This window comes from Microcaecilia unicolor, chromosome 10 (genome assembly GCF_901765095.1).
Source record: "Microcaecilia unicolor chromosome 10, aMicUni1.1, whole genome shotgun sequence".
Lineage (NCBI taxonomy): Eukaryota > Metazoa > Chordata > Amphibia > Gymnophiona > Siphonopidae > Microcaecilia > Microcaecilia unicolor.
Window position 1 is genome coordinate 38686135 of NC_044040.1, and position 20853 is coordinate 38706987.

Below are 20853 nucleotides of genomic sequence, written 5' to 3' on the forward strand. Positions count from 1 at the left end.
ATGCCATTAACCCGTTAAGTAATCGAGCAGCAGCGATCTGGATGAATTATTATATCTTCAGTAAAGACAACTAGGCAGGGGCATAACCACTGGCGGGCCTGGACAGGCCCAGGCCCAGCCACTTTCCCTCCAGGCCCGCCCACCCAACATCCCCTCGCCTGGGGTTTAAATCTTTTTTACCTCTGTCAAAGCAGCCACGTCATTGAAAGCCCTGCCCATCGAGCCTTCCCTTCGTGAGTTCGTTTCCTCAGAGTCCCGCCTTCTGATGTCATTTCCTCTTTCTGCGAGGGCGGGACTCTGAGGGAACGAACTCACGAAGGGAAGGCTCGATGGACAGGACTTTCAGTGATGCGGCCGCTTCGACGGAGGTAAAAAAAAGATTTAAACCACGCAGGGTGCTGTGGCAGGAAGAAAAAGGGGGATGTTGGGGGGAGAAGAGGGTGGGCACGTGGAATGGGAGGGGAGGATGGGGGCGAAGGAGAATCACTGGACATGGATGGGAGCGGGAGGGGAGAGAGAATCGCTGGGTATGGATGGCTGGAGGGGGGCAGGGGAGAGAATAGAATCGCTGAGGATAGATGGGGGGGCAGGGGAGAGAACAGAATCGCCGGGTATGGATAGCTGGAGGGGGGGGGCAGGGGAGAGAAGAGAATCACCGGGTATGGATGGCTGGAGGGGGGGCAGGGGAGAGAAGAGAATTGCTGGGTATAGGTGGCTGGAGGAGGGCAGGGGAGAGAAGAGAATCACTGGGTATGGATGGCTGGAGGGGGGCAGGGGAGAGAAGAGAATCGCTGGGTATAGATGGCTGGAGGAGGGCAGGGGAGAGAAGAGGATCGCTGGGTATGGATGGATGGAGGGGGGCAGGGGAGAGAAGAGAATCGCTGGGTATGGATGGATGGCGAGGACAGGGGAGAGAAGAGAATTGCTGGGTATGGATGGAGGGGGCAGGGGAGAGAAGAGAATTGCTGGGTATGGATGGATAGAGGGGGGCAGGGGAGAGGAGAGTTGCTGGACATGGGTGGATGGAGAGGAGAGGACAGTTGCTGGAAATGGGTGGATGGAGGGGAGAGGAGAGTTGCTGGACATGGGTGGATGGAGGGGAGGGGCAGGGGAGAGAGGAAGGTTTCTGGACATGGGTGGATGGAGGGCAGGGGAGAGGAGGGTTGCTGGACATGGGTGGATGGAGGGGTGGGCAGGGGAGAGGAGGGTTGCTGGACATGGATGGAGGAGAGGGAAGGGAGAGAGAAGAAATGCTGGACATGGATGGAGGGGAGGGAAGAGTGAGGAAGGAGATCAGATGAAGGAAAAGGAAGAGAGGAGAAAAACTGCACATGGATGAAGAAAATAGGCAAAAGCTGGATCCACTGGACAGTCAAGTCTGTGGAGGACCCAGCTTTTATTTACGGATGTAGGGCAAGAAATGAAGAAGAAAGGCAGAAAGTAAAGAAATAAATAGAAAGGAAGCCCTGGAAACAGAGTTAAGAGGACAGATAGCAGCAGAATCAGATACTGGGCCAGCATGATCAGAAAAACAGTCACCAGACAACAAAGGTAGAAAAAATCATTTTATTTTCATTATAGTGTTTGGAATATGTCCACTTTGAGAATCAGGTGCTCAGCATTAAAAGTTTATATTTATTTACTTATTTATGGCATTTTATCCCACATTAAACATGAATTAGATTGGAACCTGGTATCATTTAATTTTTTTTTCCTGGAGAGAGTAATGCATTGCCGCCGCCCCCCCCCCCCCCCCCCCCCCCCCGGCTATAGCCAGCTCTGCAATTTTGAGGGGAGGCGCAGAGGTGGATGAGGGGAGCGCAGAGGTGGACCGGGCCGAGAGCCTGTTGTTAAACATTTACCAGCACACCACTGTCTAGTGCCCACCCATCCAACCTGTTGGCCCACCCAAAAATTGCCTTCTGTCTACGCCACTGCAACTAGGAGTAGTGGGTCCTGTGCTTTGGAACCAGCTATTGGGATATTTGTGGATAGAACCTTCTCAGCTTACATTTAAGCATTTTTGAAGGTTCACCGGCCACAGCATTAAAATAAATAAATAAAGGTATATTCAGTACCACTGCATGGCTGGACAGCTGAACTGAATATATATAGATGTACACTATCTGGATAGTCCACTAAATCAAAATAAAAATTTGGGTGTGAAAATATGAAATCGCTAGACTAAATAATAAATAAATATCCACCATATGAAAATGTACTAAAGAAATATCCTGTAGGAGGAAGGAAAAAAGGCCTCAAAGAGCTCATCAAAATATATAAAAGACGAGTGTCGTACTCACTCGCAAATGCGCAGTAGAGACCTTCTCTGCCCCGCCCCCGCGTCAATACGTGATGACGGGGACGGAACAGAGAGGGTCTGTACTGCTTATTTCTGAGGGAGGAACACCGCCGTCTAACGCTCCCCCCACCCGAGTCGCCGCCGCCACCCACCTTCTACCCGGTCGGGCCCTCGCTCCACTATTGAAACAGCGAGGGTCCGGGAACGCAGCACTGAGCTCTGAAGAGCTGCCGACATCGCCCTTCCTTCTTCTTCTCTGCCTCTGTCCCGCCCTCGACGACGTTACGTCACACGAGGGCGGGACAGGCAGAGAAGAAGAAGGAAGGCCGACGTCGGCAGCTCAGCAGAGCTCAATGCTGCGTTCCCAGACCCTCGCTGTTTCAATAGCGGAGCGAGGGCCCGGCCGGGTGGAAGGTGGGTGGTGACTGCTCGGGGGGGGGGGGCAGCGGCGAACTCGGCAGCGGGCCTTTCAACCCCCCCCCCCTTCCTATAATAGCCCGTTTTCACGGGCTCAAAGGCTAGTGAATCATATAGATTTAATAGAGCTGAGCAGATCAAACAATCTTTTCTTCATCATTGGTCAAAAAAACCTTCCATCTTAATGTCTCACTCCTACTTTTCTTAGTTAAATTTTCTTTCTTTCTTTTTCACTTTTAATAATTGAACTGTCCAGCAGAACACAGTTTTTTTTTAATTGTGATGTATGCTGTATAAAGCTGCAATATATCAACAGAATCCAACATGGCATTTAATATCATTTGAGCCACTTATCTTTTAAAGGCACTAATGGGACTCATAATGAACCGTATTCTCTTCTCTTCTCCTCGCCCCAGACCGACGATGGCCAGTGTTTTGCACTGCTGCTTCAGGGTCCTGGTAGCGGGGCCACTTCTTTAACTTGTCCCGTAGTGCCAACGATTTGAATTGTTCAATTATTAAAAGGGAAAAACAATAAAGAAAGAAAAAGTGAAAAACAAAGAAAGAAAGAGAATATTTAATTAAGAAAAATAGGAGTGAGACGTTAAGATGGAAGGTTTTTTGGCCAATGATGAAGAGAAGATTGTTTGATCTGCTCAGCTCTATTAAATCTATATAATTCATAAGCTCTGAGGCCTTTTTTACTTCCTCCTACAGGATATTTCTTTAAGACATTTTCGTATGGTAGATATTTATTTATTGTTTAGTCTAGCACTACTTGGATAGTGCCAGGATATTTTGAGGGAATTTTAAACAGGCTTATATATTTAGTGACTGCTGCTAAACATATAAATCTGTGTGCATATTGGCTTGACAGTTGTTAGGAGTGGTAAATCCCAAATTGTTGGAGTGAATTAAAAATACTGGTGCTAACCTACCTTCTGTTCAAGCAATATTACTGAAAATAATTTGATTGCAAGTAAAACGACGGAATTCTATTTAGAAAGCTGAAATCTTTAGTATATCTTGTTTATTACTAATATGTTTATAATAGTACATAAGTCATATGTTCATTCTCAGGTATGGGACCAATGCCATGGACTGTCAATTCTGAAATATATCCCCTCTGGGCTAGGAGTACAGGGAATGCTTGTTCATCTGGAGTTAACTGGATATTCAATGTTCTGATTTCACTAACATTTTTACATACAGCAGAATATCTCACATATTATGGTAAGTAAATGTTTTATTATATATGTGTACTCCCCCCATATATATATATATATAATTTTTTTTAAGATAGCAATCAAAACAAAAATTTGGATGAAAGAAGAAATTCTCTAGAAGGGAAAGTAATTTTTAAAAATATAGCCAAAGAAAACTCAATTCCACAGAACTTTCTGGAGTCTGCACTTCAGGCCACAAATTGAGAGGAACAAGTCTTTGTGTTTTAGTTTCTGTCAGATTTGATGCAAACCTTTTTATTACACCAGTCTGGGTATGTACCATTTAAGGTCCTCTTTTACAAAGCTGCATTAGCAGCTCCCAGTGTGGTAACCCTAGTAGCGCTTTAGAAATGTTAAGTAGTGTAGTGTAGTATTATTTATTATTGGTTATTTATGATTTGAATATTACTTGATTTTATCATTTATAATTATGTTGGTTTATGAATGTCATCTTTTTTGTGATACTCACATTTATTTTGTCCTGATGGTACTATTGGCCCTGAGGCAGCCCAAGAATAGCAAAATGTGGCCAAGTCGGGGCGTTGTGCTAATCCTTCCATTGATGTTGCTAATAAACAGTGATTTGGATTACTTTGGACCACTTAGTTTGTTCTTCAGTCTGCTCATCTTTCTGCTGTTCTATTGTTTCATCATATGTTCTTGGATACCTTCCAAAGCTTGATGTTCGGTGTCACAAATCCAACTTTGTGGAATGGCATTTCATGGCACTTAAATTGGGAACAGTCTTTTAAGAAATTTAAAGTAGTTCTGGAAACTTGCTTCTTCCAAAAGGTGTTTCAATAAACGTTTCCTTCTTTTTTTCTACTGGCCACTATCTGGTAGAATACATTGGAGGATGTTTTGAGCAGGGAACACAGCAGTGTTATAATGTTTCTCCTCTTTATCTTTATCTTTATCTTCTTGTAGTTCCTTTCTGTTTTCTTTTTATATTGTCATACTGTCCACTGTCTTGATCGATCATTTATAAGTTGGTTTATCAAAATAAATTGAAATTTGAAACACTTGTATCACAATATTTTTATACACTATCAACCTCAAGTTATCTTCTCTGCCCCCACCTCAAGATACATTCATAGCATATGATATGAATATGATCTAAAATACGCGTGCTTGATCTGTCCTTGCCATTTTCAGGACACACCCCATAGAATTCTTTCAGACATTGACCTTATTTTCTAACACTAAAGCCCACTCTAGCCCATTCAGAGCTGGCTTTTCATATGTGGGACATAAACTGTAGAAGTCTGCAAGCATTGGACTGACTTCTCTCCTACTGGAGTTTCCTTCTAAGCATCGCTAAGTTTTGTTTTGATGCCATCCTTTTTCCATATAGGGATCCTTTGTGTTTATCCCATGCAATTTTGAATTCTGTCACTCTTTCTGTCTCTCTAATCCAGTGCATCTTTTCTAGCAAAAAAGGTGCCGGTACTCAAATATTAGGCCACCCTTCAAGGGTGGGGTGATCACTGAGGGATCCACCCCACAATAGCCAGGCCCCCTGCAACCAGTCACAGAACCTATGACAAGGCAGAATTGGTGTGTAGAGCATGAGCTCTTTCATTAAAACTTGGGGTCCTTGGGTCAATTTTAGCAGACAATGGAATAGGTGCCGGTACTCAGTACCCCCAAATACCCCCACAAAAAAAGCCCTGCTCTAATCAAAACTTATTTCATTTACTGGTAAGGATCATCAGAGGTGAACTTCCTCCAGAGACACTTCTCTTGTATTTTTAGGAAGTAGGTATTGCACCCAGTTCTTGGGTCCATCTTACACTTTTTATTATTCATTTTTTATTTTTATCCCAGGCCCACCCAGCAGAAAACCAGCCACTATCAGTCCCTCCTCCGTTGTTGCGAAGTTATCCTTTGAAGGCAACCACGGTCTCTCCCAGCTGCACACGTCAGCAGACAACAAATCTGCAGCATCCGAAGATCCATAGCTGGGGAGATGTCATTCGTTCTTTAGACTGCAATGCGGGACCAGCCACATGCCCGCTAACAGCTCTGCGCAGCGTTCCGACTCCTGCCCCTTAAGACACAAACGTCCTGTTTCCGACACAGAGAAACAGGAAGGGGGGCACTGCACCGCTCCGCTCCAGTCCACACTCTAATTAGGGTGGTTTACTTCTCGTTTCTGTTGCTCTGCCTCCATTCCTTATGGCTGCCTACTGCAGCTCCTCTAGCCTTTGCACACTAACGTGGTCTGCCCTGCAGTGTACGCATCGATCTGGCACGGCGAGGTTTCATCTTGTCATCTCCAGTGAGCCCCCAGGACCCTTGGATTGAGAGTGGGAGACGGCATGGCGTCGAAGGGTTGAGGCCATGGACTCATAGGTTGGTCTATGTTTTCCCTCTCCCACACAGCCAGAGCTATAATCCCTGTGCACCCGGGGCAGGGCAGACGGGCCTGTGGGCTGCTTCATCCATGTTGTCATTCTTTATTGTTGATGGTGTTTTTGTTTGATCTCGCTTGTGTTTTTAGGCAAGCCGGCTTGTGCGGTATGGGGATGTACACAGAGGAAGTATAATAATGGGATAACTTTTCATTGTGAGTCGTGATCAGTGTGTCATTTGGAGAGGTTGGTTGTGGGGACACCCTAGCACGTGTTGAATTCGTGTGGAGATTATTTTTTGTCCTGGTGAAGGGCAATTAAAGTGGACATAAGAATCATGTGCTTGACATTCAGTTTCTATTTATTTACTTATTTTATGACGTTTTTATGTATGTAACCACCAAGGCTTGCACTAAGGGATATGAATTGGGTTGGTTCATGAGAGCATTTGAAGTCTTTTTTTTTTTTTCCCTGTATCTGGGTCAAGGGAGGGGGATGGTTTGTGGGAACTTGCTCCTTTTGTTTTGTGGGGTGCGGTGGTATATTATAAAGGTGCACTTAATATTGTTTATTGATGCTGTTTGAGAGAGAAATATTGGGTGATGGGACAGAGCTCCCGTCATACAGAAGTCAAGGATCAGTCTGGGTGTGTGCCAAAATTTTCCAGTTTTCTAAAGTCTGTTTGGTTATGAAAGGCATTTTTTTTTGGGGGGGGGGGGGGGGGGGGGTTAATCTTTGTCTCCCAGATCTGTGTTTGTATTTAGATGAGTCCCAGGAATAATGATGGCTAGGGGAATGCAGCAGTAAAACAGTCAGAGCTGAATAACATTTATGTTTTCCAAATGATGATGCATAGCTTGATGGGATGTCCTTGTTGTAAGACCAGAGTAAACAATTTCTTAGTTTCTTGTTTAAAATTAACCAAGGAGGAACAACTCTATTATTCTGTCTCACTTATTTCCAGTTTTGGCACAATATAAGTCATCAGAAGGACAAAATATAAGAAAACCAATGGACTGCATTAGGGGCTTATAGCCCATGTAGTTATGTTTAAACAAATGAGAGATCTGCATGAAAGAAAATATTTATTTTTGCTATTTTGACTTATGAAAACCACTTGACCCTGAAACATGCTCAAAACAGAATAATCCATTTGTACAAAAGAGATGAGGTGAAGGTGAGATTCCATGTGCCCCAATGAAAGGAGTTTCATTTTAATTCAGTTTAATTTCAGTATATTCCTTCTTTATAACACCAGGCTTCCCAAGGCAGATTACAACAACAGTTAAGATGAACCCAAAATCTCCAGCCTGGAACTGGGTAACTTGACATCTCTGCGGGCTGATGCCAGGCCACAGAACAATATCACATTTTTGGTCCTTTATTGTGATGAGGGTTGGTCTGTGTTCAGCATGTGACCGATGTTAGAGATTCTGCTGGCATGTGGTTTGTGTGGGAATCTATATCAGTGTGACGACGTCTGGTTTTTCCAATGGGACCCGTATTGCTGTTGTGTATGTCTCCTTCTGCCTTTTAATGTACAGTTATTGGTATTTGTGTGTTCAGAATTGGTGTTGTGGTTGCCTCATAGGCTCTAAGAAGCATCTTCATAAGATTTAGTGTTACTTAACAAAGAATCTGGCAGTGAAGGGATTTTGTATTGCCATTATCGAGGTCCTAACAGAATCTGAATAAACTTTTTTTCTATGGACAACTGTAAGAGGAAACATCTTAGCTGTGGACTATGACAGATCTACCAAGTAATTTTAGGCCACTGTCCAATTTGCCATTTTAGAAAAGGTGGTTTTTAACACAATTTAATCATGCATTTACGTTTCTTATAAAGCAAAGTTTGAAGGATAAGTGCCATTGCTGTAATTATTTTTACAGGATACTGTGATGTGTGTTTAGATGTTTGCCATTATAGTAGACTTATGTCTTCTCAAGTTTAAGTGTTGCTTGTCTAGTAATTAATATGCAAAATTTTATGTATGTTCTATACACTATTAATCAGAAGGTAGAAGAGACCAATTTAAATCTCATGAGAAGAGACCTCTCCTAGGGGTGCCAGCTCGAGCATACACTATTTAGCTAATAGCACATTTAAAGCTGCCAATTACACGGGTATGCGTACACTTACCTGTTGCTTTTCTGTCCATTTACAAACTCAAAGTGGCACATATTGTGATGCTTTGGGTGTGTAATTGGTTTGGGTGATGTGTGTTTTGGCTGGCACTTTTGGGAGAGGTTTCTTCTTGTGAAATTTTATGTATATAATAGTTGTAACCTGCCTAGCATTGTGGGATAGTGCAGGATTGACATTTTTAAATTTATTTAAAAATTTCTGTGTTCCATAGTAACATAGTAGATGACGGCAGAAAAAGACCTGTACGGTCCATCCAGTCTGCCCAACAAGATAACTCATATTTGCTACTTTTTGTGTATACCCTACTTTGATTTGTACCTGTGCTCTTCAGGGCACAGACCGTATAAGTCTGCCCAGCACTATCCCCGCCTCCCAACCACCAGCTCTGGCACAGACCGTATAAGTCAGCCCAGCACTATCCTCGCCTACCAACCACCGGCTCTGGCACAGACCGTTCAAGTCTACCCAGCACTATCCCCGCCTCCCAACCATCAGTCCCGCTTCCCACCACCGGCTCTGGCACAGACCGTATAAGTCTGCCCAGCACTACCCCCGCCTCCCAACCACCAGCCCCGCCTCCCGATCTTGACTAAGCTCCTGAGGATCCATTCCTTCGGCACAGGATTCCTTTATGCTTATCCCACGCATGTTTGAATTCCGTTACCGTTTTCATTTCCACCACCTCCCGCGGGAGGGCATTCCAAGCATCCACTACTCTCTCCGTGAAAAAATACTTCCTGACATTTTTCTTGAGTCTGCCCCCCTTCAATCTCATTTCATGTCCTCTCGTTCTACCGCCTTCCCATCTCCGGAAAAGGTTCGTTTGCGGATTAATACCTTTCAAATATTTGAACGTCTGTATCATATCACCCGTTTAGTTCAGCAAGTCTCTCCTCATACGTCTTGCAACGCAAATCCCATACCATTCTCGTAGCTTTTCTTTGCACTGCTTCAATTCTTTTTACATCCTTAACAAGATACGGCCTCCAAAACTGAACACAATACTCCAGGTGGGGCCTCACCAACGACTTATACAGGGGCATCAACACCCCCTTTCTTCTGCTGGTCACACCTCTCTCTATACAGCCTAACAACCTTCTAGCTACGGCCACCGCCTTGTCACACTGTTTCGTTGCCTTCAAATCCTCAGATACTCTCACCCCAAGATCCCTCTCTCCGCCCGTACCTATCAGACTCTCCCCGCCTAACACATACGTCTCCCGTGGATTTCTATTCCCTAAGTACATCACTTTGCACTTCTTCGCATTGATTTTTAATTGTCAAACCTTAGACCATTCTTCTAGCTTCCTCAGATCCTTTTTCATGTTTTCCACTCCCTCCCGGGTGTCCACTCTGTTACAGATCTTAGTATCATCCGCAAATAGGCAAACTTTACCTTCTAACCCTTTGGCAATGTCACTCACAAATATATTGAACAGAATCAGCCCCAGCACCGATCCCTGAGGCACTCCACTACTCACCTTTCCCTCCTCCGAGCGAATTCCATTCACCACCATAAATGGGCGAGTTGTGCATATTCACCTTGGTTGATCTTTGTGGTAGGCTTTATTAAAGAGATGGGTCTTCAGTAATTAGCGGAAGTTCGTTCTTTCGTAAATCGATTTCAAGCTGCGTGGCAGTGCATTCCATAACTGCGTGCTCAGGTAGGTGAAGTTTGACGCATGCATTAGTTTGTATTTCATTCCTTTGCAGCTGGGGAAGTGCAGATCAAGGAATGTGCGGGATGATCTTTTGGCATTCCTAGATGGTAAGTCAATCAGGTCTGACATGTAAGCTGGTGCGTCTCCATGGATAATTTTATGAACTAGTGAGCATACCTTGAAAGCGATACGTTCCTTAAGTGGGAGCCATTGTAGGTTTTCTCGTGACATTTTCAATGCTGACGAAAACGGTCTCTACTGGAGAGCGATTCCTGATGGAATCAAACATGCTGAAACTACTGAAGGTAAAACGTGAAGGACCAACTGACGATCCTCCTTTGCTGCAATATGGATGGGAGTGAGAAGTTGGAACCTCTCGTCATTGGAAAGAGCAAACAGCCCCGTTGTTTCAAGAAAGTTAAGCGACTTCCTGTGTCATACGAGACTACCGCAAATTCATGGATGACTGGGGAAATTTGGAAGCAGTGGCTAAAGAAGTTAGACACTAGAATGAGGCACAAAAGTGTCAGATTTTGTTGCTTTGTGATAACTGTGCTGTACACAGAGAAGATGTCAGACGTCAACAGGTGGTCTTCCTGCCACCAAACACTACCTCTCTGATCCAACCTATGGATCAGGGCATAATAGCCAATTTCAAACAACATTATCGGGCTCTTGTGCTACGTCATCTGATGAGCATTATGAATGACCAGACTGGCAACCATAAACGTGCTGTTGAACTGGCTCATAATCTATCACTGTTGGATTCCCTACATATGCAGAAAGAAGCCTGGAATCATGTTACACAGGCAACCACTGTGAACTGCTACAAGCGGACAAGCTTTGTTAAGGATGTGGAAAGGGACAAAACAGATGCAGCTGTTGCAAATGTGTCAGATGAACAGGTTATTGACATCCCAGCCGGTGTTACTGAAGAAGGAGTTTCATCGCTACGTAGCTATTGATTATGATCTACAAACAGCTGACGACAGCAGTGATGTGGAGATATGCGCCTACACGCAGGCAGCAACGGCGGATGATGAAACAGAGGATGAAATGAGCAGCAAGGCAGATGCTGACAAAATTCAACAACCTCCACCTGTCACTTTTGCAAGAGCGCTGGAGAGCATCAACACCGTGCGCGCCTATCTGAAGGCCACTGGATATCAGTGCTATGACAGTTTTTACCATCTGGCAGACGTAGTCTATGGAACTCATAGACCCATTACTGTACAGAGGACTATAACTGATTACTTCAAGTAAGCCTGTCAGTTAACGGAGACTTTATACTGTACATATGTTTCTCCGAGGACAAGCAGGCTGCTTGTTCTCACTGATGGGTGACGTCCACGGCAGCCCCTCCAATCGGAATCTTCACTAGCAAAGTCCTTTGCTAGTCCCCGCGCGCACCGCGCATGCGCGGCCGTCTTCCCGCCCGAAACCGGCTCGAGCCGGCCAGTCTTCTTTCGTCCGCACTCGGTACGGCTGTGTTTTTTGCCGTGTTGAGCCCTGGAGAGTCGACCTCGCGCGTCCGTTGTTCAATCGACGTGTTTTTTCTTCGGAAAAGTTTAAATTCGTTCGGAAAGTGCTCCGCAAACCCCCTTGGGTTTCGTTTGCCCCTTCCCGTATTTCCAGTCTTTGCCCCGGTAAGTTTTCTTTCGTCGTCGGGGTAGGCCTCTTTTCGGCCTCGGTCGAGATTTTTTCTCCCTCAAAGTTTTTGGTGCTAAAAATTCGTCATTTCGGATTTTGATTTCGCCGGCGTGATTTTTCCGCCCATGACATCGAAGCCTTCCAGCGGCTTCAAGAAGTGCACCCAGTGCGCCCGGGTAATCTCGCTCACTGATAGACATTCTTCGTGTCTTCAGTGTCTGGGGGCCGAGCACCGTCCTCAGAACTGTAGCCTGTGTTCCCTGTTACAAAGGCGGACTCAGGTAGCGAGATTGGCCCAGTGGAACGTTTTGTTCTCGGGCTCTTCGTCGGCATCGGCACCGGGGTCATCGAGTGCATCGACGTCGTCAGCGTCCAGACCTTCATCCTCGGCCGCCAGTGCATCGAGTGCATTGAGGCATCGGCCCTCTGCATCGGCGCCGAGACATCGGATAGCTGCATCGGCGTCGGTGGTACCGGGACCTCGTCTGCTGATGTCGTCGGACGGTGGTGCATCGTCAGGAGTGCAGGTGAGGGCTGTCCTTTCCCCTGCTGGTGGCGGTGAGCCTTCGGGTGGGTCTCCCCCTACCCTGAGGGCTCCTGCGGTACAGCCCCCCCGGGATCGACCTGCTTCGACCTCGGCCCCGAGGAAGCGACGGATGGATTCTACGTCCTCCTCGTCGGTGCCGGGGAGCTCCGGTGACATGCTTCGGAAGAAGTCGAAGAAGCATCGACACCGGTCTCCTCCCCGCGTCGGCACCGAGAGCTCTGGGTCGCCGAGGGAGTCGGCACCCAGCAGGCATCGGCACCGAGAGGACCGCTCACCCTCTGTTCAGGAGGTGTCGATGCGCTCCACTCTGGACAGCCCGGAACAGCCTCCACGCCCGGAACAGGTTCTGACGTCGACGCCTGCATCGGCCTCCATGCCTTTCTCTGCAGCCGCTCTGAACGAGAGCCTCCGGGCCGTTCTTCCAGAGATTCTGGGAGAGCTGTTGCGCCCTACCCCTCCGGTACCGGCGGTGCTTGCGCCTCCGGTACCGTCGAGCGTGGCGCCGGCTGGCCCATCGCCCGGGGTGAGGTCCCCGACGTCGGTACCGCGTGCGGTGCCGACTGCGGCCACCTCCCAGGAGGGCTCCCCGACTACGTCGGCGGAGGGAGCTTCGCCGATGCGGGCCAGGGAGTCTACCTCTCGACGCCCCCATCGTGGACGTGGCTCCACGGAGTCGAGCCGGGCGAGGTTGCAGACACAGGTCCGTGAACTTGTGTCTGACACCGAGGGTGAGGCCTCGTGGGAAGAGGAAGAAGACCCCAGATATTTCTCTGACGAGGAGTCTGAGGGTCTTCCTTCCGATCCCACTCCCTCTCCTGAGAGACAGCTTTCTCCTCCCGAGAGTCTGTCTTTTGCTTCCTTTGTCCGGGAGATGTCTACGGCCATCCCCTTCCCGGTGGTTGTGGAGGACGAGCCCAGGGCTGAAATGTTTGAGCTCCTGGACTATCCTTCTCCACCTAAGGAAGCGTCCACTGTTCCCTTGCACCATGTTCTGAAAAAGACATTGCTTGCGAACTGGACCAAGCCACTAAGTAATCCCCACATCCCCAAGAAGATCGAGTCCCAGTACCGGATCCATGGGGACCCAGAGCTGATGCGCACTCAGTTGCCTCACGACTCTGGAGTTGTGGATCTGGCCCTAAAGAAGGCTAAGAGTTCTAGGGAGCATGCTTCGGCGCCCCCGGGCAAAGACTCTAGAACCTTAGACTCCTTTGGGAGGAAGGCCTACCATTCCTCTATGCTCGTGGCCAAAATCCAGTCTTACCAGCTCTACACGAGCATACACATGCGGAACAATGTGCGGCAGTTGGCGGGCTTGGTTGATGCTCTCCCCCCTGAGCAAGCCAAGCCTTTTCAGGAGGTGGTCAGGCAGCTGAAAGCGTGCAGAAAATTCCTGGCCAGAGGGGTGTATGACACCTTTGATGTTGCGTCCAGGGCCGCTGCTCAAGGTGTGGTGATGCGCAGGCTCTCATGGCTGCGTGCCTCCGACCTGGAGAATAGACTCCAGCAGCGGATTGCGGACTCGCCTTGCCGTGCGGACAATATTTTTGGAGAGAAGGTCGAGCAGGTGGTAGAGCATCTCCACCAGCGGGATACCGCATTCGACAAGTTCTCCCGCCGGCAGCCTTCAGCATCTACCTCTACAGGTAGAAGATTTTTTGGGGGAAGGAGGACTGTTCCCTACTCTTCTGGCAAGCGTAGGTACAATCCTCCTTCTCGACAGCCTGCGGCCCAGGCTAAGCCCCAGCGCGCTCGCTCTCGTCAGCAGCGTGCGCCTCAGCAAGGCCCCGCGGCTCCCCAGCAAAAGCAAGGGACGAGCTTTTGACTGGCTCCAGCAGAGCATAGCCGACATCCAAGTGTCAGTGCCGGGCGACCTGCCGGTCGGGGGGAGGTTGAAAGCTTTTCACCAAAGGTGGCCTCTCATAACCTCCGATCAGTGGGTTCTCCAAATAGTCCGACAAGGATACACCCTCAATTTGGCCTCAAAACCTCCAAATTGTCCACCGGGAGCTCAGTCTTACAGCTTCCAGCACAAGCAGGTACTTGCAGAGGAACTCTCCGCCCTTCTCAGCACCAATGCGGTCGAGCCCGTGCCATCCGGGCAAGAAGGGCTGGGATTCTATTCCAGGTACTTCCTTGTGGAAAAGAAAACAGGGGGGATGCGTCCCATCCTAGACCTAAGGGCCCTGAACAAATATCTCGTAAAAGAAAAGTTCAGGATGCTTTCCCTGGGCACCCTTCTTCCCATGATTCAGGAAAACGATTGGCTATGCTCTCTGGACTTGAAGGATGCCTACACACACATCCCGATACTGCCAGCTCACAGACAGTATCTGCGATTTCAGCTGGGCACACGTCACTTCCAGTACTGTGTGCTACCCTTTGGGCTCGCCTCTGCGCCCAGGGTGTTCACAAAGTGCCTGGCTGTAGTAGCAGCGGCACTTCGCAGGCTGGGGGTGCACGTGTTCCCATATCTCGACGATTGGCTGGTGAAGAACACGTCCGAGGCAGGAGCCCTGCAGTCCATGCAGATGACTATTCGCCTCCTGGAGCTACTGGGGTTTGTGATAAATTACCCAAAGTCCCATCTTCTCCCAGTGCAGAGACTCGAATTCATAGGAGCTCTGCTGGATTCTCGGACGGCTCGCGCCTATCTCCCAGAGACGAGAGCCAACAACTTGTTGTCCCTCGTCTCGCGGGTGCGAGCGTCCCAGCAGATCACAGCTCGGCAGATGTTGAGATTGCTGGGCCACATGGCCTCCACAGTTCATGTGACTCCCATGGCCCGCCTTCACATGAGATCTGCTCAATGGACCCTAGCTTCCCAGTGGTTTCAAGCTGCTGGGGATCTAGAAGACGTGATCCACCTGTCCACGAGTTTTCTCGAATCCCTGTATTGGTGGACGATTTGGTCCAATCTGACCCTGGGACGTCCTTTCCAAATTCCTCAGCCACAAAAAGTGCTGACCACGGATGCGTCTCTCCTGGGATGGGGAGCTCATGTCGATGGGCTTCACACCCAAGGAAGCTGGTCCCTCCAGGAACGCGATCTACAGATCAATCTTCTGGAGTTGCGAGCGATCTGGAACGCTCTGAAGGCTTTCAGAGATCGGCTGTCCCACCAAATTATCCAAATTCAGAAAGACAACCAGGTTGCCATGTACTATGTCAACAAGCAGGGGGGCACCGGATCTCGCCCCCTGTGTCAGGAAGCCGTCAGCATGTGGCTCTGGGCTCGCCGTCAAGGCATGGTGCTCCAAGCCACATATCTGGCAGGCGTAAACAACAGTCTGGCCGACAGGTTGAGCAGGATTATGCAACCTCACGAGTGGTCGCTCAACTCCCGGGTGGTGCGTCAGATCTTCCAAGCGTGGGGCACCCCCTTGGTGGATCTCTTCGCATCTCGAGCAAACCACAAAGTCCCTCAGTTCTGTTCCAGGCCCCTGGCAGACTGGCATCGGATGCCTTCCTCCTGAATTGGGGGGAGGGCCTGCTGTATGCTTATCCTCCCATTCCTCTGGTGGGGAAGACTTTGTTGAAACTCAAGCAAGACCGAGGCACCATGATTCTGATTGCTCCTTTTTGGCCGCGTCAGATCTGGTTCCCTCTTCTTCTGGAGTTATCCTCCGAAGAACCGTGGAGATTGGAGTGTTTTCCGACCCTCATCACGCAGGACGAAGGGGCTCTTCTGCATCCCAGCCTCCGGTCCCTGGCTCTCACGGCCTGGATGTTGAGAGAGTAGACTTTGCCTCTTTGGGTCTGTCAGAGGGTGTCTCCCGCATCTTGCTTGCTTCCAGGAAAGATTCCACTAAGAGGAGTTACTTCTTTCTGTGGAGGAGGTTTGCCGTCTGGTGTGACAGCAAGGCCCTAGCTCCTCGCTCTTGTCCTACACAGACCCTGCTTGAATACCTTCTGCACTTGTCTGAGTCGGGTCTCAAGACCAACTCTGTAAGAGTTCATCTTAGCGCAATCAGTGCATACCATTACCTGGTGGAAGGTAAGCTGATCTCAGGACAGCCTTTAGTTGTTCGCTTCATGAGAGGTTTGCTTTTGTCAAAGCCCCCTGTCAAACCTCCTACAGTGTCATGGGATCTCAATGTCGTTCTCACCCAGCTGATGAAATCAGTGCATACCATTACCTGGTGGAAGGTAAGCTGATCTCAGGACAGCCTTTAGTTCTTCGCTTCATGAGAGGTTTGCTTTTGTCAAAGCCCCCTGTCAAACCTCCTACAGTCAATTCTAGTAAATTTAGAAGGTAATCTCCTCCTATTGGAGCTGTTTAAATAACAAAAGTGAAAAAATGGAGAAGATATGAAAACACAACTAGCGTTTTTTTGACCTAAAGGTGTTACCTCAAAAACCCCCGGCTTTGTATCAAACAAGCTCACGGGGGCTGGGCTGTTTCATCACAGGCAAACACCTCGGGTATAAAGTAATTTTTTGTATAAATATATACTCATTTCTTCTATCATTGATATTTAGACCATAGAGAGCTATTTTGCTACTTAGCTTTCACTTAGCTTTTCAAAAAGGTCCGAAAATACAAATTTTCTGTTTCTTGATATGACGACAAACTCGACCATGACCTACGATGGCCAGCGTTTCGTTACCTGCCTCAGGGTCATTTGGTCTGCGTCTATCTGCAACAGAAAAATATATTAGTATAAGTTTAACTTTAACATTGTAAAGGTATACATTACTTCCTTCAAAATTACCTAAACTCGAAATCAATCACTTCTACGGACCAACTTGAAAAAGAAAATGGCCCCTCGATTTAAATACCTTCCTACGTCAGACGCCGGAAGTTGGTGTGGCCAATCAGTCTATACTCGTTCAATCTTAACTGGAAATAAAGTTTTGTAATTCCCAAAAAAAATTTTTATGAATAAAAAAAGAATTTTTTTGTATGTATCTTTACTTTGAACTACAGCAATCAACCCATATGCATCTATAACTAGAAAAAATGTCCCCATTCAATCTTTCCATTTAGACCCACTGGAACCAATGAGTGCAAACGATGTATCCATCTTTGTTCGCACTGAAACAATGATCTCTTTATGTCGCCTCCAATTCTATTGGTGGAAGCTTCAATTTGCTGCAGCACAAAACATCGTAGCTCCATAAAGGAGTGCTGTGCTCTATCACAATGAAGAGCCAAAGGTGTAGTTGTCTTTCTTGTGTGTATCACACTACGATGCTCGATCAATCGAACCTGCAACGTACGTGTAGTCTGTCCTACATACAGTTTCTCACATGGACAGATTAGACAGTAAACCACATAATTAGATTTACAGTTAGTGTTAACATTTAGAGTAAATCTTCGTGCAGACTCGGGATGAACAAATTCTTTTATTTCTAACATCACTTCACACATATTGCAGTTGCCACATTTTTTATGTCCTTCAAAAATAGAAATTCTCTGTGTAAGCGAAGGTAGTAAAGATGGACATAAAAGTTCTTTCAGATTCCTTGATCGACTATAGGCGAAACGAATCTTCGTATCTGTAAATATTGGTAGTGTTTGTAATATGCCCCAATGATCTTTAAAAATCTTCGTGATCTTATGCATATCGTTTTTGTTATTTAAACCTCCTACAGTGTCATGGGATCTCAATGTCGTTCTCACCCAGCTGATGAAACCTCCTTTTGAGCCACTGAATTCCTGCCATCTGAAGTACTTGACCTGGAAGGTCATTTTCTTGGTGGCAGTTACTTCAGCTCGTAGAGTCAGTGAGCTTCAGGCCCTGGTAGCCCAGGCCCCTTACACCAAATTTCATCATAACAGAGTAGTCCTCCGCACTCACCCTAAGTTCTTGCCAAAGGTCGTGTCGGAGTTCCATCTGAACCAGTCAATTGTCTTGCCAACATTCTTTCCCCGTCCTCATTCCTGCCCTGCTGAACGTCAGCTGCACACATTGGACTGCAAGAGAGCATTGGCCTTCTACCTGGAGCGGACACAGCCCCACAGACAGTCCGCCCAATTGTTTGTTTCTTTTGATCCCAATAGGAGGGGAGTGGCTGTAAGGAAACGCACCATATCCAATTGGCTAGCAGATTGCATTTCCTTCACTTACGCCCAGGCGGGGCTAGCTCTTGAGGGTCATGTCACGGCTCATAATGTTAGAGCCATGGCTGCGTCGGTAGCCCACTTGAAGTCAGCCTCCATTGAAGAAATTTGCAAAGCTGCGACGTGGTCATCTGTCCACACATTCACATCTCATTACTGCCTGCAGCAGGATACCCGACGCGACAGTCGGTTCGGGCAGTCAGTTCTTCAGAACCTGTTTGGGCTTTAGGATCCAACTCCACCCCCCGAGGGCCCTATTTGTTCTGTTCCAGGCTGCACTCTCAGTTAGTTGGTAAATTTTTTAGGTCAATCTCAGTTATGTCCTCGCCGTTGCGAGGCCCAATTGACCATGGTTGTTGTTTTGAGTGAACCTGGGGGCTAGGGATACCCCATCAGTGAGAACATGCAGCCTGCTTGTCCTCGGAGAAAGCGAATGCTACATACCTGTAGAAGGTATTCTCCGAGGACAGCAGGCTGATTGTTCTCACAAACCCGCCCGCCTCCCCTTTGGAGTTGTGTCTTCCCTTGTATTGTCTTGCTACATACTGGACTGGCCGGCTCGAGCCGGTTTCGGGCGGGAAGACGGCCGCGCATGCGCGGTGCGCGCGGGCGCGCGGGGACTAGCAAAGGACTTTGCTAGTGAAGATTCCGATTGGAGGGGCTGCCGTGGACGTCACCCATCAGTGAGAACAATCAGCCTGCTGTCCTCGGAGAATACCTTCTACAGGTATGTAGCATTCGCTTTATCAGATGTCGAGCTTCTTTGGGTCACAACGGTTAAGTGCACGCTCCGGTTAACCGCATGCATTTCTTTGGTCTCAGACCCTTGCACTTAAGCGGCTTGCACTGTGTGTGTGTGTGTGTGTGTGTGATATATATATATGTATATATAATATATATACACACACATATATACATATACACACATACATACATATATATACAGGATCTCTAATAGAAGTCAACTAGTGCAGAATATAGCAGTTCAGCTTATATTTTCAGCCTCTGGATAACAATCGGTTATTCAATTGCTGATGAAGTTACTTTGGCTTCCTGTAGAGGCCAGAACCCAATTTAAGCTTTGTGCTTTTATCTATAAAATCCTGAATGGCTACTGCCTCTTTATCTTTGTGACTGAGCTAGTGTACTTCATATCAATTCTTCTTACAATACTTGTAATTTTACATTTTCCCCTCTGTCAGACAACTCAAATTTAGGTCTATATTTAACTCTTCTCTTTATTATCAGTCTGCTTTATTGTGGAATTCTCTACCACTGGGAATACAAATTGATTCTAGTTATTTGACGTTTTGAAAAACTTTAAAAACTTGGCTATTTGGTATACATTTTGTGTCTAATTAACCAATTACTATTGTTTGGGAATATGTAATTTCCTGAATTTTGTACGGTCAGTCTCTTTTTATTGTAATCCACATTGAACCATCCAGGTATTTGTGAACTAGAAGCAATGTATAACATAATAAACAAAATTTAGTTTTCTCAACCTCCACCTGCTGATAGGAAGGGATAACACCCACTTGTGCAGAACAGTGTAGCAAGATGCTAAGGAATATTTTTTTGCCTTGAGATTAATTTTGTGAACACCTTTTTTTGGATACGATCAACTACATTCACCTGTCCTTTTATTGGTAATTAAAAGGTTAAATTATTGAAATAAGCTTTACAAGGTAGCAATTTATTCACTATAAGCCGCTTGAGACCAATTCAAAATACACCCATCAAATTGTTCTTCAATATAAAAGGATTCAATCATATTTATTTATGATATTTATATCTTGCATTAGTCAATATAGAATTCAGATTCAATGTGGCTTACATAACAATTAGAAAAGCATGAACATTTTCAAATATATTAACAGAAAGTAAAATACATCATATAATGTTAGACCAGTAAAACTTGAGTTAGGACCAGATTAAATTAAATGGTGATTTAAGCTAGATAATTGAAATATGGAGGAAAATGGTAAAGGGCTAGGATTAACTAGGATAAACGATTATGAAATATTTCTTATACCCCATTTAAATTAAAACGACTCAATTTAGTTACCCATGTCACCAGTCTTACCAGATTCTCATGTGTTCTACATGTTACTTGTGTTTTACCTAATTGACAAGTTTATGTCATGCTTCCCCCCCTTTTTTTTTCCAGATTAACAAATATATTAAACAAGCTGGTACCAGTACTCATGTTCGGGGCACATTAATATTCACCTCTCTCTCCAGTGGCAAAACTGCTTGCTGAGAAAGCTATTATAGCTAACTGATCACAGAACATTTCAGTATTCAAGTAATACCTGAAAACCACACTATACCAATGTAAACAAAAGTCTCACTCTTCCTTATAGCATGTAGGAAGGTCAGATCACAAAAGATAAAGACTATAACAAAGCTAGGTAGTGCACCAAGTCTTCAGATGTGCAGTTTCATCTCTGATCAACTAGAAAGCGGGGTAACTAGTACTT

General features: G+C 46.5%; 1 protein-coding gene across 2 annotated transcripts in view; it reads left to right on the forward strand.

Moving 5' to 3' along the window:
• Positions 1-20853, forward strand: part of SLC2A13 (solute carrier family 2 member 13) — a 277867-nt gene that overhangs the window by 231939 nt on the left and 25075 nt on the right. For both annotated transcript variants that reach the window (XM_030215885.1, XM_030215884.1), the window contains exon 9: positions 3800-3952. In XM_030215885.1, coding sequence (XP_030071745.1) covers positions 3800-3952 — 153 coding nt within the window. The remainder of the gene's footprint in view (positions 1-3799; positions 3953-20853) is intronic.